This window comes from Leptonotus elevatus, chromosome 2 (genome assembly GCF_054856555.1).
Source record: "Leptonotus elevatus isolate MCC_2025b chromosome 2, RoL_Lele_1.0, whole genome shotgun sequence".
NCBI lineage: Eukaryota > Metazoa > Chordata > Actinopteri > Syngnathiformes > Syngnathidae > Leptonotus > Leptonotus elevatus.
Window position 1 is genome coordinate 11,931,975 of NC_141240.1, and position 13,792 is coordinate 11,945,766.

Consider the following 13,792-nt stretch of genomic DNA (forward strand, 5'->3'; position numbering starts at 1 on the left):
CAGGATGCGCCTGCAGTTGTTTGGGAGTGCAAGTTGAAAATTGTATTTGTCCATTGCTTGAGATTTATTGGTAGAGCCTGAATGCAAATCATCCCAGCGTAGACATTAAACTAGCAGGAGTATTTCATTAAAGGGGGCTTCTGTGGCGAGAGGCAGTTCATGGGCTCATAAATATGGCTCGGCGCACTGATTGTTCAGCAGATTATGGCCTAAATGAGTGGGTGCTGCCGGATGCAAGAAAAAGCCATCTCCTCCGTGCTCTCCTTCACTGCCATGAGGCACCAAAACATGCTGAAGATGTGGCCTGGCTTTATCTGAACTACATGCACATTTGTCAAACTGCAGTCTGAGTTTCATCTTGGGCAGCAAATTACGCTACACAAGCCAAGAAAACACTTCAGCAAAACCTAAAGTACAGTATTATGTTTAAGATGCATATCTCAAAAACACTGAGCTGATTCCAAACACACCGCATGAAGAACAACGCTAAAAGTACATCATAAATTATATACTACATAACTGAAACAGCACCACTAGTTTTGATCATATTTTCCATTGTCGTCAACCTTAAGCTAGATCAGGGGTCTGCGACCAGCGGCTCTGGAGCCACATGTGGCTCTTAAGCCCCTCCCCTGTGGATCTCTACAAAATTAGTAGAAATGATTTTTTTTTACATATTTTTTTTGATAAAATATTCTATAAATGAAATAATTTTATAGATTATAAAAAAGAATAATTAAATATTACAATTCCAAATATTTAAGTTGTAACAAAAAGAGATGTAAGGTAGATGAAAAAGGTTTAATAATTACTTAATTTTTTTTAAAAATAAATACATTTAAAAAAGTGACCATAAAATGTCCAAAAAGGGAGAAAGCCAAAAATTACCATAAAATGTCCATGAATTTGCCAGAGAATTTAATTTAAAATGAAAAGGCAGAAAAGAAAATATTCCAATAGCTATAAAATGTCCTAAAACAAAAGAACTCCTGAAAATTACCATAAAATGTACACAAAACTGCCCAAAAAGTATTTTTTTTAAGTAGCTCAGAAAACGTTTATTAAAAATAATAATAAAATGTCCAAAAACAAAAGAAATTGCAAACATTTACCATAAAATGTCCACAAACTCAAAAAAAGTAAAAAAAAAAAAAAAAAATACAAAACAAAAAACTGTAACAACAAAATGTCCAAAAACAAAAGAATAAATCTTGAAGATTACCACAAAGATATCCACAAAAATGCCAGAAAATTGATAGAAAAGAAGGCAGAAAAAAAGTCTAAAATAGCCATAAAATGTCCAAAAAAGGAAGAAGACATGCAGAAAATTACCATATTTCCATAAAACTGCCAAAAAAAATCCAAAATTTGACAGAAAGTCAGAAAAGTCTAAAAATGTATGAAAAACTAAGTATGAAAAATTACAACAACAACAAAATAAAAACAGAAGACGAAAAGTAGAAGAAAATGAATCTCTCTGTATTAGATTCTGCATATTTTTGTGTTATGGTGCAGCTCTAGTTAACTCTTGGGCCCTCAGTACAACAGTTTCCTTCATCACAATGTTCAAATGTTTTGCGGCTACAGACAGAAGTATTTTTTGGGGGGGTTATTTATTTGGCCTAAAATGGCTCTTTTGACAGTAAAGGTTGCTGACCCCTGACCTAGATTATGAACTACACAAAAACACAGAAACAAGGGATAGGCAATGAATTGATCGTACAGAATGTGTTTAATGTGTAACCAGTTGATGAATCGCTGTAAAAAGTAATTGAGGCAATATGGCGTGCACTACTTGACTTCAACAGTCGAGGTGGTTGATTCAGTCACAACTCATCTGTGATCAAAAGACGACCAATCACGGCTCACCTGTTTTTTTCGATGCTCAACCATAATTGGTTGTGATCTAAACCCTGATTAACTGTGATGTCATTTTCAGTCGACAGCAAGTGGCAAAATGGCCGTCCATTGAGATGGTTAAAAACAGCTTTTGCTTCTTAACTCATATTCCACAAACACAATATTAAATCACAATACCATACCATGTTTACACTATTGTAAAGATGTTTTTTTCTTTTTTGGGGGGGTGAGCATTGGTAAGGATCTGGATAAAGGTTCAGTTAAAAAATTTTAACCCAACAAATAATTTTTTTTAAACAAAAACAAAACACTGATAAACCAAGAATATGTGTTTTCCAAGAACAACGGGAATTGGTTCCTTAACTCATTCACTGCCATTGACGGCTTTAGACGTCAAAAATTCATTTGAACTATTTCTGTTAGTTTAACATTTTTTCCACTTTTAACAAAAGTATGAAACCTAGAAAAAAGTTGTTATTGTACATTTAGAACAGATATAAAATGTTTGATTAATCGTGAGGTAACTATTGAAGTGATTAATTACAATTAAAAAATTTAACCGCTTGACGACCTAATTTTCTAATAATATTTTCTTCTTTTTTTTTAATAATCTTTTTTCAAAAACCTAAATTTTAATAATATTTTCTTTTCGTTTTTAAAAAATTATATTTTTTCAAAAAAAGAAAAGGTTATTAAAATTAGGGCGTCAGGCAATTTAAATTGTTATTGTAATTAATCGCATGACTTCAATAACTAACTCATGATTAATCACAAATTTTATATCTCATCTAAATGTACAATATTTTTTTCGTATTCTTGTTAACAAAAGTGGGAAAAAAAATGTTAAACTAATAGAAATAGTTCAAATGAATTTTTGACGTTTTTAGCCGTTAATGGCAGTGAATGAGTTTAAAAAAAACACATGTTCGTTTCATTTAGCAGAGACTTAGCAGAGTTCAGCAGACTATTGAGCGATATTCTAGTGAAATACTATATCAACCAACTACAACTTTATGACCACTTGCAAAACATAATGATAACCATTAAAAAGCGCTGTATAAAATAGCCTGCATTTATAATGATAATAATGTTCAGTTTTACTGACAGTGTCAGATTAAATTAACAATATTTTTATTAGTTTGCAAGTAGCAGTTGTGTAGAAATATACTGTATCATCCTGAGAACTGTTTCTAATATTTCTGACTCTCTCTTGAAATTATTTGAGGTAACCAAAATGTTAGAGTTACAAATTAAAACCTGTCAAGCATTGTCACCTTTGTATGGCGCTCCAAAAACTCATTAACTCATTCACTGCCATTGACGGCTATAGACGTAAAAAATTCATTTGAACTATTTCTATTAGTTTCACATTTTTTTCCACTTTTGTTAACAAGAGTATGAAAACCTAGAATTTTTTTTATTGTACATTTAGAACAGATATAAAATGTGTGATTAATTGTGAGTTAACTAGTGAAGTTATGCGATTAATTACAATTTCAAAAATTCATTGTCTGACGCCCCTAATTTTTAATAATATATTTATTTATTTTTAAATTAGGGACATCAGGCGATTACATTTTTTAATTGTAATTAATCACATGACTTCACTAGTTAACTCAAGATTAATCACAAATTTTATATATGTTCTAAATGTACGATACATTTTTTCTAGGTTTTCATACTCTTGTTAACAAAAGTGGAAAAAAATGTGAAACTAATAGAAATAGTTCAAATGCATTTTTGACGTATATAGCCGTCAATGGCAGTGAATGAGTTAATACAGATAACCTGTTTTAGGACAAAATTGTAATTAATAATGTTTCAGTGCTTTAAATTATGTACAGTTATGCCATTATTATTTATTTCATCATCATCAGAACTAAATATCAGATAAAGCAGAAGAAGAAGATTAACTTGAAGCAGTTCAAATATGTTTGTAAGCTTAGAGCAAAGGAAGGAAGTGTCACATCTGCTCATCACTGGTCTAGCCATCACATTCGCATGCCAAATATTTTCTCCCGGCTGGCTTACCAGGCCTGGGACAAGGTTTGAATGCGAAACATGCATAAACAGATGCATCCACCGGCATCATGATAAGAAAAATGAAAAGTACTCTCAGACACTATTCCACAGGAAATCCCAGAGGACAGCTTTGGTGCAACTTTGATTAAAATTACCTTCCTCCGCTGCATCGTGCAAAACAAAAAATATCCATCAAAACAAATGCTTTATCCGCACATTCATTTGTGACCTGCGATCACTTTACAGTGGCTGTAAGGCAGCAGACCACATGCGGGGGTGGCAGACTGCAACAAAATGCCAGCCATTTATCACCAATGTTTAGAGCAGGAATTTGGTGTCGCCTGTCAGCTAATTCCAACGAGAGCGCCGTTGATGCAACCCACAGTAGAAGGCTGCTAAAACAAACGCACCATTAAGTGAAACCTGTACAGGGTCAGCATAAATTGCATCAGGCCTGGGCTGACGAGGCACTCAACTATCAGGAAACCCGATAGGCGTGCGAATTTCAATCCTTACCCTGGGTATTACACCAACTTTCCGTTTACATAAGCTTTATCTAGAAGCCAGGAAAGCAGAATTTTCCACTTGGATTGCATACACTCTATCCCTCATCACAACTACAGCAAGGATAGCAATGAACAGTGTCAATTTGGATATTCCAAATTCCTGATCAACAATGTCCCTAAATTCCTGTTCTGCAGGGATGACAAGGACGATCCGTTGACGGGACTCACTATCGGCAGTGCATCGCATTCCCTGCTCTCTGCACTTGCTTTGGAAAGGTGGGCAGGCGGAGAAGCCAACCGACATTCTAACAAGCGAGGTGGAATGCGAATGTGTTGTGCATACACGCGAGAACGCATGTGCTCGTCACCATCGACAATCCTGATCCCATAAGTACATACAATACATTCCCTACACGTAATACCCGCCGTACTCACATAAAAATAAATGCTATTGGCTTTTACTTCTTCTATGCAAGACCTGGAACAAAGCCAAACACACAATTGTAGTGTGAAGTGTTTTTCAACCGTAAATTAAATTTAATTCACCATAGCAACCTGCATGCACCGAATGACCGAAAGATACACGACAAAAAGAAATATAACGCCGATATAAAATAAGTTCAGCGTTGGTGTATATAATGCGATGGAATTTGGGGATGGCAATATTACACAATGGGACATATGACTACATAAGCAGTTTGCGCTTTAAGGCTCACTACTAAGCCCACAGTTTATCAAATAAAACACCCTGCTTGAGCTCATAGCTTTCCCTGCCTTGCAGCAAGATGCATCATGTCTAATTTCCCCTTCAGGATCAACAAAGAAGGACACATCCGTAAACTCATCCTGAGGAGGCGAAATCTGATATAAAATGTTAATTAGAGGGATTTAGAGGTGGAAGTACATTTGGCTACCTCGAATACAGAACAACCTCAATTCTAAGCAAAGCTATCCATCTCCCGTAGGCAGTCGATCCTGATAATTAGGGGTGCATACTGATTTTTACTTATTGGGTTGAGAGCAATTTAAATAATGTATCAAAATGTACAAACACTCCGAGAAATGGTCTTTATTTTCGACTATAGCTGGAGATAGTGATGGTGATGATGGACAAACAACATAATGACAATTTCATGGTTTGTGGATCTGTGGTTTGAGATAGCATATTAAACCAGCTAGTTCGCTACTGCTAGCTTCACAATTATCCTCAGCCAGCCAAACATAGACAACATTAAAATGCGTTAAAAAAAACAACTTGTTTATAAATATGGTAGGCAGTGGAGTTAGGTTGCAACTTTTAACCTTGCTTTGAATAGAAGCATGATGTTGATGCCTCCTGTACTCCATACAACAGATAGTCTGTTAGCTAGAAGGCTAATACTACTCATGAAGCCACCACTGACTGCTAAGAGGCCAACAACAACAACAACAACAACAAGTAATCATAATAATAGCTTAGATTTATATCACCTTTTAAGTGGCCACGGTTAAGGTTTAACTAACTAACTAATCAACCAACTTTTTTTGTACAGTACTCCTAGTAACTGTTCTCCCATTGGATGGCAAAGGTTAAGGTTGCGTCTGATTGGTCAAAGTCCAGACAAAAATTCCAGACAAAAATCTGCACTGTGAAGAAAAGTTCACTAAAGTTCAGAGTTAAACCATCTCCTGGTACCATCAGATAGCATAGACATACAGTATAATCCATTTGTCACTGATATGGATGCTGTCATGCATGGGTCTTCATGACGCCATAGCCACAAAGATCAAGGCGCCATCACGTGACCCAGCAGGCAGTCAAAAGACAAGTTAAATGTCTGAATGCTGAGTCCTTCTACAAGAGTGAAGCTAAAGGCGGATTCAACCTGATAAGACAGACAATCGCTATTTGAAGCTGTGTTGCCTGTGGACATGGCCACCTAACAACAATAGCATTTCCACAAAAGAGTGGCATGCTTTCATTGAAAGTAAATGAATCACCAAAATGAGAAACACTCGTGGTTGCCAACCAGTCCAGGGTGTACCCCACCTCCCACCAACGTCAGCTGATGACAAGCAGTGTTGAAAACCTGTTGATCAATTTATTTAAAATGGCTTCTGTGCAGTTCTGTATAACTCTGTGCATATGTATCCAAAAGTCTTAGGGGTAGCGCACGAGTGCCTATTGTGTGTTGTGGTCATTTCAGGACAATTTCAATTTCATTAGTGTCTGTGAGGCTATTCCATGGACCTTGGCAGAGAGATTTGCACTCTTCTAATGCCCTGCTGGTTACGTAACAAATCTTAGCTGAGAATGCTCCCTTTCCCCCTGAGGTTGCATCCTTTGCATTCTATATATCATGGATTAATGTGGCTGACCATGCATGTGAAAAAGACTTTTAGGACCTCTCCTGGATTTTACAGCATTAGTTTTAGTCTGTTAAGTTATGGAACCGGATGAATCCGATTTTTTTATTTTTTATTTTTTTGTATTTTGTGTCACACACATCAACTCATTCAGAATGTCTGTGACCACATTCAAAATGGCCAGTGTATAAATGAACTGATTGGCATTTCGACCCTAACCAATTGTCTCCTGCACCCAGAGACACAATAGCCGATTTGGCCCCGAGCTCCTGGGCTCCTGAGAAATGACTTATGTTGGTCCACATCAACAACACAACTGGAAACCACCATAGATACTGCAATGGCACGTCCATGTGGCAGGTGAGGCAAACCAGACTGATTTAAATGATTTAAATTGAAAGAGACATCGGAAGGTCCTTGGATATGCAAGACATACTCTGCATTTGGACAAGCCAAGGCCTGCAAGCAGCAGTTGTTTTTTTCAAACAAAAACAAACAGACAAAAACACCACCATTCTGTGGACTTAGGACCAAGGTGTTGGCAATTATTAGTTATTCTAAAAATATTGCACATTTCAGGGTTTTTTAATACACTAATTGAAGTTTGCTTTCAGTGTTGTTCAGTTATCTTCCAAAAACATATTTTTACTCCTCCATCTTTGACCTGTTCCTTCTCGGCTAAAGTCAGCAAGTGCCCGTGCCCGGACCAATCCAAATATGAGACCAAAAGTTTCTCTTCGCCACACATCACATACTTCCACCACAAATGTCCACCAACAACAGGCGACCCGAACGCGGTGGGTAGTTCGCCTCCCATTTTAGCATTTTAGCAACAAGGGCCAACTTCATTGGCTGCAGTGAACGTTGAACCGGGAGGCAAAGAGGCTTAGGGCTTACTTGTCGTGTGCGATATGCTCCTGGATGGCCCCGAGCGAGTGCGGGCTGTCGGCGCCCTGCAGCAGCCTGCAGCTCACCAGGTGCCGCTGGTAACGCTCCTTCAGGCAGCCGTTCTCCGTACACAAGTCGCACACTTGCCGCTCCAGCTCTTCGATCCGCGCCCGTTGCCGCTCCAGCAACTCCTGCTGGGTCTCGATGATCTTGTTGAGCTCTTGTAAATACTCCGCAGCCCTGCCGGGGTTCTCGGTGCCCGGGCTGTCCATGTCGTCGTGGTGGCGCAGGAAGCGGATCGCTCCAGCCAGTGGGGGGGCTTCAAGCACAATGCTCGGGCGGGTTGATGCGCCTTTTACGCCTCGCCATTGCTTGTGACAGCCGAATCCCGGATACAAGCGTTCTTACGAGCCGCCCCGGACGCTATGCTGTCGGCTGTCGGCTGTCGGTCACGTACAAGGCTTCGACGTCACAATGAGCTCGTGGCCACATGTGACAGGCTGACCACGGACGGGGGTGATCTCGATCCGCGAGGCTGGCACGTCCACTACCACGCCGCCGCCACCGCCGCCGCGACTTTCTGTAAACAGACGCCGGCTGTCAAGTGGGCGGAGTTTACAAGTTTTATGAATCTGACAGCAGGTCGCGTTGAGCGCATTATGGCTCAAGACAGATTACACGCTGACCCACATTTAGCTCCCATTTATCATCACACGCAACAATATCACTCTAATACACACTTCTGAAACTATCTATCTATACATCCATCCATCGATCTTGGCTAACCCCTGTGGTTCAACTGCCCCAAACAGCAGCAAAAGGACAACGAGACAGATGAAGACAGAACAACACAAAGGCTAGAAAAAGAGATTAAAAATTATGATATATATTTTTTTGGGGGGGGCACCCATTGATATAATTATTCAGACAAATAGTAGATGTATTTCACTTGGGAATTAATTTATGTTAACACAACAAATATATTTAGAAAGGGAAGCTACAGTGGATATGAATCAAAATCATACATCAAATGGCAGAGGCTTGTGCGCACTGGGGACATAATTCTCACAAGAACTCAAATAATACCCCAAATGAAATCATAACACTTTCCGGGGAATTGATGACAGGAAGTTTTTATGATTATTTGAAGAAGAAAAAAAGGTACTCCAGACAAGGGGCATCTTGTCGAGTGAGCTCTATCTGTGCGCATGTTTGGTGGGGTGAAATTGCTACTCTATTCAAAATCTGATGAATCACCAGTGCCATATTAAAGACCCCCACAACACAAGAAATGTAACTACCCTGATTTTGCCTTTTTGAACGCAAAAATGGAAACATTTTTTGGGCCATGTTAAAAGTAGACAGCAATTAGTTGATTGTAGTACAATGTGTCAGTACACGAGCATCATGTGAGGCCAAAGACTGCGGTGTGTCAACCTCCCACTGGGATTGTTGATAGCAAACATTGCACATCCCAGGGAAATAAACACGGCCAAATTTCATTGGGAAGCATTTTAATCCCATCTTCTGCACCCCGGGAATGTACTGTAGCAGTATGGCATGGCCCTAAAGAGAAATAGTATTTGACAAGTGATAATGAGATGTGCATGCCAACAAACAAATGCTCTTGAATTTGCATCCTGAAAATGTGAATGACCCCAACTGTTTCGCATAATGTTATATAAATATAAGTTATATTGAGAGCTATCTCTAGCTTTCGGAGAGAGTGGGGACCTTTTCGAGATGACAAGATAGAATATCAGATATGCAGTATCAGTCGTTTGAAAAGCTTCAAAGACCTTCACAACTGGAGCAATATGATCCTCTCTTTCCTCCTCATGTGTGGCCTTGACCTGCACAATACTAAAACCTCAGCAGCTGTCACACGGTGTCTGAGTGGTTCGTATTCTGTAGCCTCAGAGGACAGCAGTCATGGGATTTATATTATTAGCCGATCGTCTTGCTGTTGGTGGATTTCAACCTTGTCAATATATTGAACTTTGTCGTTTCAGATATAATATATACAGTGTACATACCACACACACACACACGTACACACAAACAAACAAAACTGTCACCGGTTAAGTAGTGTTGGAGTGCCTCCGGGATCCATCCATCCGCTGAAAGTGTCACTGAACCTCTTAGTAGGTTGACATGTCCTTGACTGAGACAACAAACCGACTGACCCTGACTGTAAAAAGGGGAACAAAATAATACATCACCAATAATACACAATGTTGTTTTTGTGTATTTGAATCTACATTTACACGAGCAAACTGCTCTCAGAGTGACTTGAAGGTCCGGAAGAATAACATCCTGATGATCAAATCGGAACATAACACGAGTCCTAGGATTTCGCTTGAGTGTCTCTGTGACCACTCATGTATTTACTTAACATGTAAGACAAGGCCCAATAGGGCAACATCATTTTACACACTTAAACTGAGCACACAGAATGGACTTTAACTCATTCACTGCCATTGACGGCTATAGACGTAAAAATATATTTTTAATTATTTCTATTTCTATTATTTTCCCACTTTTGTTAACAAGAGTATGAAAACCTTTATTGTACATTTAGAACAGATATAAAATCTGTGATTAATTGTGAGTTAACTAGGGAAGTCATGCGATTAATTATGATTACAAATTTTAATCGCCTGACGCCCCAAAATTTTTATAATGTTTTCCTTCTTTTTTTTTTTATTCATTCATTGCCATTGACGGCTATAAACATAAAAAAATCATTTAAATGATTTCTATTAGTATAAATTTTTTTCCCACTTTTGTTACAAGAGTATGAAAACCGAGAATTTTCTTATTGTACATTTAGAACAGATATCAAATTTGTGATTAATCGCGAGTTAACTAGTGAAGTCATGCGATTAATTACAATAAAAATAAAAAAAATCGCCTGTCGCCCTTAATTTTTAATAATCTTTTTTTTAAATGAATTTATGACAGTTAATGAGTTAATTTGATTGGCTCAACATGGTGAAAATGTGTGAACCAATGAGCATCAGTTGTGGAGAGGCAGTGAAACAGTGAACGTGCTTTATTGATGCAACACTGCACTGAAGGCTTTGATTTGCATTGCCTGTTTTTACTTCCACCTGTTGCTCTTATTGGCCCCTAATAAATGGCGTGACACACATAACATGCCCGATGTCTCTTCTCTTCCAAACAGGTTTTATTAGTTCTCCTCTTTGTTATACTGACTCTTTTGTACAATAAACCTGTTGTGTCGGGTTCCAAACCAAACATCAGCAGAGAAGGGCTGATTTATATAATCTTAGGTTTGTGTCATTTTTGTGTTTTTCACATGAGAAAACTTCACAACACCATTAACTCATTCACTGCCATTGACGGCTATAGACGTCAAAAATTCATTTAAACTATTTCTATTAGTTTAACATTTTTTCCCACTTTTGTTAACAAGAGTATGAGAACCTATAATTTTTTTACTGTACATTTAGAACAGATAAAAAAATGTGTGATTAATCGTGAGTTAACTAATGAAGTCATGCGATTAATTACAATAAAAAATGTTAATCGCCTGCCGCCCCTAATTTTTAATAATCTTTTCTTTCTTTTTTTATGAATTTATGGCAGTGAATGAGTTACGTACACTCTAGACTCCAAAGAGCAACCTTTGACCTGTGGCACAGAGAAACCGCTTGCCAAAGCCATCTGGCACCATCCCAGGGGGGGGGGGGGGGGGCATTGCCATTCCTGTCAGGTGTGTATCAGAGACCACCTCATGTCTCCAATTTCAATTAAGAGTATCGCTTTGCCTTCACCTCAAATGTAGCTTGACAGCTCCTAGCTTGATGGTCTGACAGGTGGGCTTTATGCAAACTGTGTGCCTTAACAGAGAGAATAAACTAAATGTCATTTGAGCTTTGCGGTGATGACTGTCGGAATGAATCCTCGTTGGACTGTACGCTCACATTTACGCAGCAACATGGCACTACCATTAAATAGCAGTCGTTTCAAAACGGTCACATCCACATTTGCATTCATTCATTTGAACTGAGACTGCGTAGTCAATCAAAACCAGCAAACAGCTTCGAATGTACACGATGCGCAGTATGCATGTTTATTCAATCAAGACTGAAAAAAATAAAAAAATAAATATACCCTCGGGCCTGTTGTTACTATGCAAGCGCTACATGGCTGAACTTCCATATAAACGGCCCTCTCATGCATGAGTTGATGCTCTTGAGGTTTTACACCCCCCCTGGGGAAGAGGGGAAATATTGCAGAACATAGCATTGCAGAAAATAAAGTACTTCATGTCAGCTGTGCAAGCATGTGGAATTTCTGTCCAAACATAGCAGTCATTCACTTGTCATTTGACGTTAGCTCTGAAGACAATACAAGAAATGGAGGGGAGGATCAAATCGGAACAATAAACATTAAATGTGCCATGCGGTAAACGTTTAAGTGTGTCCAGCAAATCAAACTTGTGTGGCACTTGCTGACATGCGGCTGGATGTAGTGGGCATACAAATGACCCCGGTGACTAGAAACCACCACAGTGGTCCAGAGCTGCGTCACATATTGAAGGGAGATATTTGATTAAGGGTCTCAGACCTTTTCCAAACCCTCAGGGGTACGGAAAGAAAGTCCCTAATCTCTCGTTTATTTACACGGAGCTACATCAACTGGCGCTAGTCTGATTATAATTTAGCCACCAAAATTGCACTTCGCTTCAGTTTAGTAGGCCGTAATTTTCTACACACATGGGCACTGAAAGACAACTTCAAAATGAAAGGTAAATGTAAACACTAGATCACCATTCATATGCTAAATAACTTTTTACATGTAAAGGTAATATTTTGATGAACATAAATGGTAATGATGCATTAAATTAATTCATAGGGATGTTCAAAGTGTGTGACATTGATGGATCATCTCAATTATGAATTTAGGTCAGTATATACTTTGCTCACCATATTTCTAATGTTTGACAGTTGTAACACGATAACAAAAAAGCTGAATTTTAATGAATCACTTTTATTTCAAGAGACATATTTACACAAGGAAACGAAAGAGGCAGAGGAGGGGGGAAGCATCGTTATGTTCTTACAAGCCAGTTCGGCATGGTTGTAATGCATAGTGCATACAGTGTTCAGCCTACAGGAAACCAGAAATTCAGTTCAAATCTTTCTAAAAGAAAAAATGAAGACACGCTTACAAAAAAATAGTTTTTCAGCATTTAAACAGTGGTACTGTGGTCTCAGTCCCAGCACTGCAAACAGGTCAAAACAAAAACTGAAGACTGTCACATTTTGTTCTCTTGCATTGAAGCAACTCAAATAAGATGCTTGACATCTCTTCCCATTTCACATTAACGAACTAAACAGAAGCTGCACGCATCATGGCTCACACTGATAAAATATACCAAATGCCAAAACTTAAAAAGGAACTGATGATGCACATTTGAAGGATTTGTCACATATTAGGCTGTTTAACATACAGTCATTTGTTTCAGCTACAACAACAAACTATAATATTTCCTCTCTCCTTCAAGTCATTTTTTTGTCACAAAAGAATGCAATTCCTGCCGAGTTGACATAAAAAATTGTGATATGCGGTCAGTCAAACAATATACAGTATTATTGAGCACAAACAAAAAATCTTTTTTCCAGGGAGGCTACAATAGGTGCTTTGCTAACAATTGAGTGGTTTTATATAAGAGGATTCAGCAAATGACGGCACAAGGACATTGCGCTATAGAAATGTTGTTACACACACACGCACACACGCAAACAAGCGGGTATTAAAAGGCCTTTGCGAGTCTTGTACCAATATTAAAATGCAACAATTTTGCAGTCACATCCCGCAGCTTCCACTGTGAGGGGTGTGATGTACATTCAGTGATGACTCTCTGTGGCACTGGACGGAGGATGAGCGCTTCATCAGGACATGTATCTCGGAGAAAAGAGACGCAACCTGGAGCTGTTTGGTTCCATCCGGGTTGTAGGGCTCCAGGAATCCGGCCCTGGGAAAAGAGCCAGGAGGGTCAGCAAATTCAAAGGGAATTTATGAGAAAAGGTTGCATTTGCTTGCATTGGGCTCAATTCACCAAAGTGCTAATTTACGACATATTTCTTCAGACTGGCTTGTTGACAGATGCCGGTTCTGTTCAATTAAAAGTCTTGAAA

The 13,792-nt window shown here is 38.6% G+C and overlaps 2 protein-coding genes across 7 annotated transcripts in view; both read right to left on the reverse strand.

Moving 5' to 3' along the window:
• LOC147178435 (IQ motif and SEC7 domain-containing protein 1-like) overlaps positions 1-8,204 on the reverse strand; it is a 127,713-nt gene extending 119,509 nt beyond the window's left edge. For all 5 annotated transcript variants that reach the window (XM_086069783.1, XM_086069781.1, XM_086069782.1 and 2 more), the window contains exon 1: positions 7,632-8,204. In XM_086069783.1, coding sequence (XP_085925909.1) covers positions 7,632-7,894 — 263 coding nt within the window. In that variant the 5' untranslated portion in view covers positions 7,895-8,204. The remainder of the gene's footprint in view (positions 1-7,631) is intronic.
• A 4,417-nt stretch (positions 8,205-12,621) lies between these two features.
• nup210 (nucleoporin 210) overlaps positions 12,622-13,792 on the reverse strand; it is a 35,828-nt gene continuing 34,657 nt past the window's right edge. For both annotated transcript variants that reach the window (XM_086068759.1, XM_086068758.1), the window contains exon 40: positions 12,622-13,629. In XM_086068759.1, coding sequence (XP_085924885.1) covers positions 13,547-13,629 — 83 coding nt within the window. In that variant the 3' untranslated portion in view covers positions 12,622-13,546. The remainder of the gene's footprint in view (positions 13,630-13,792) is intronic.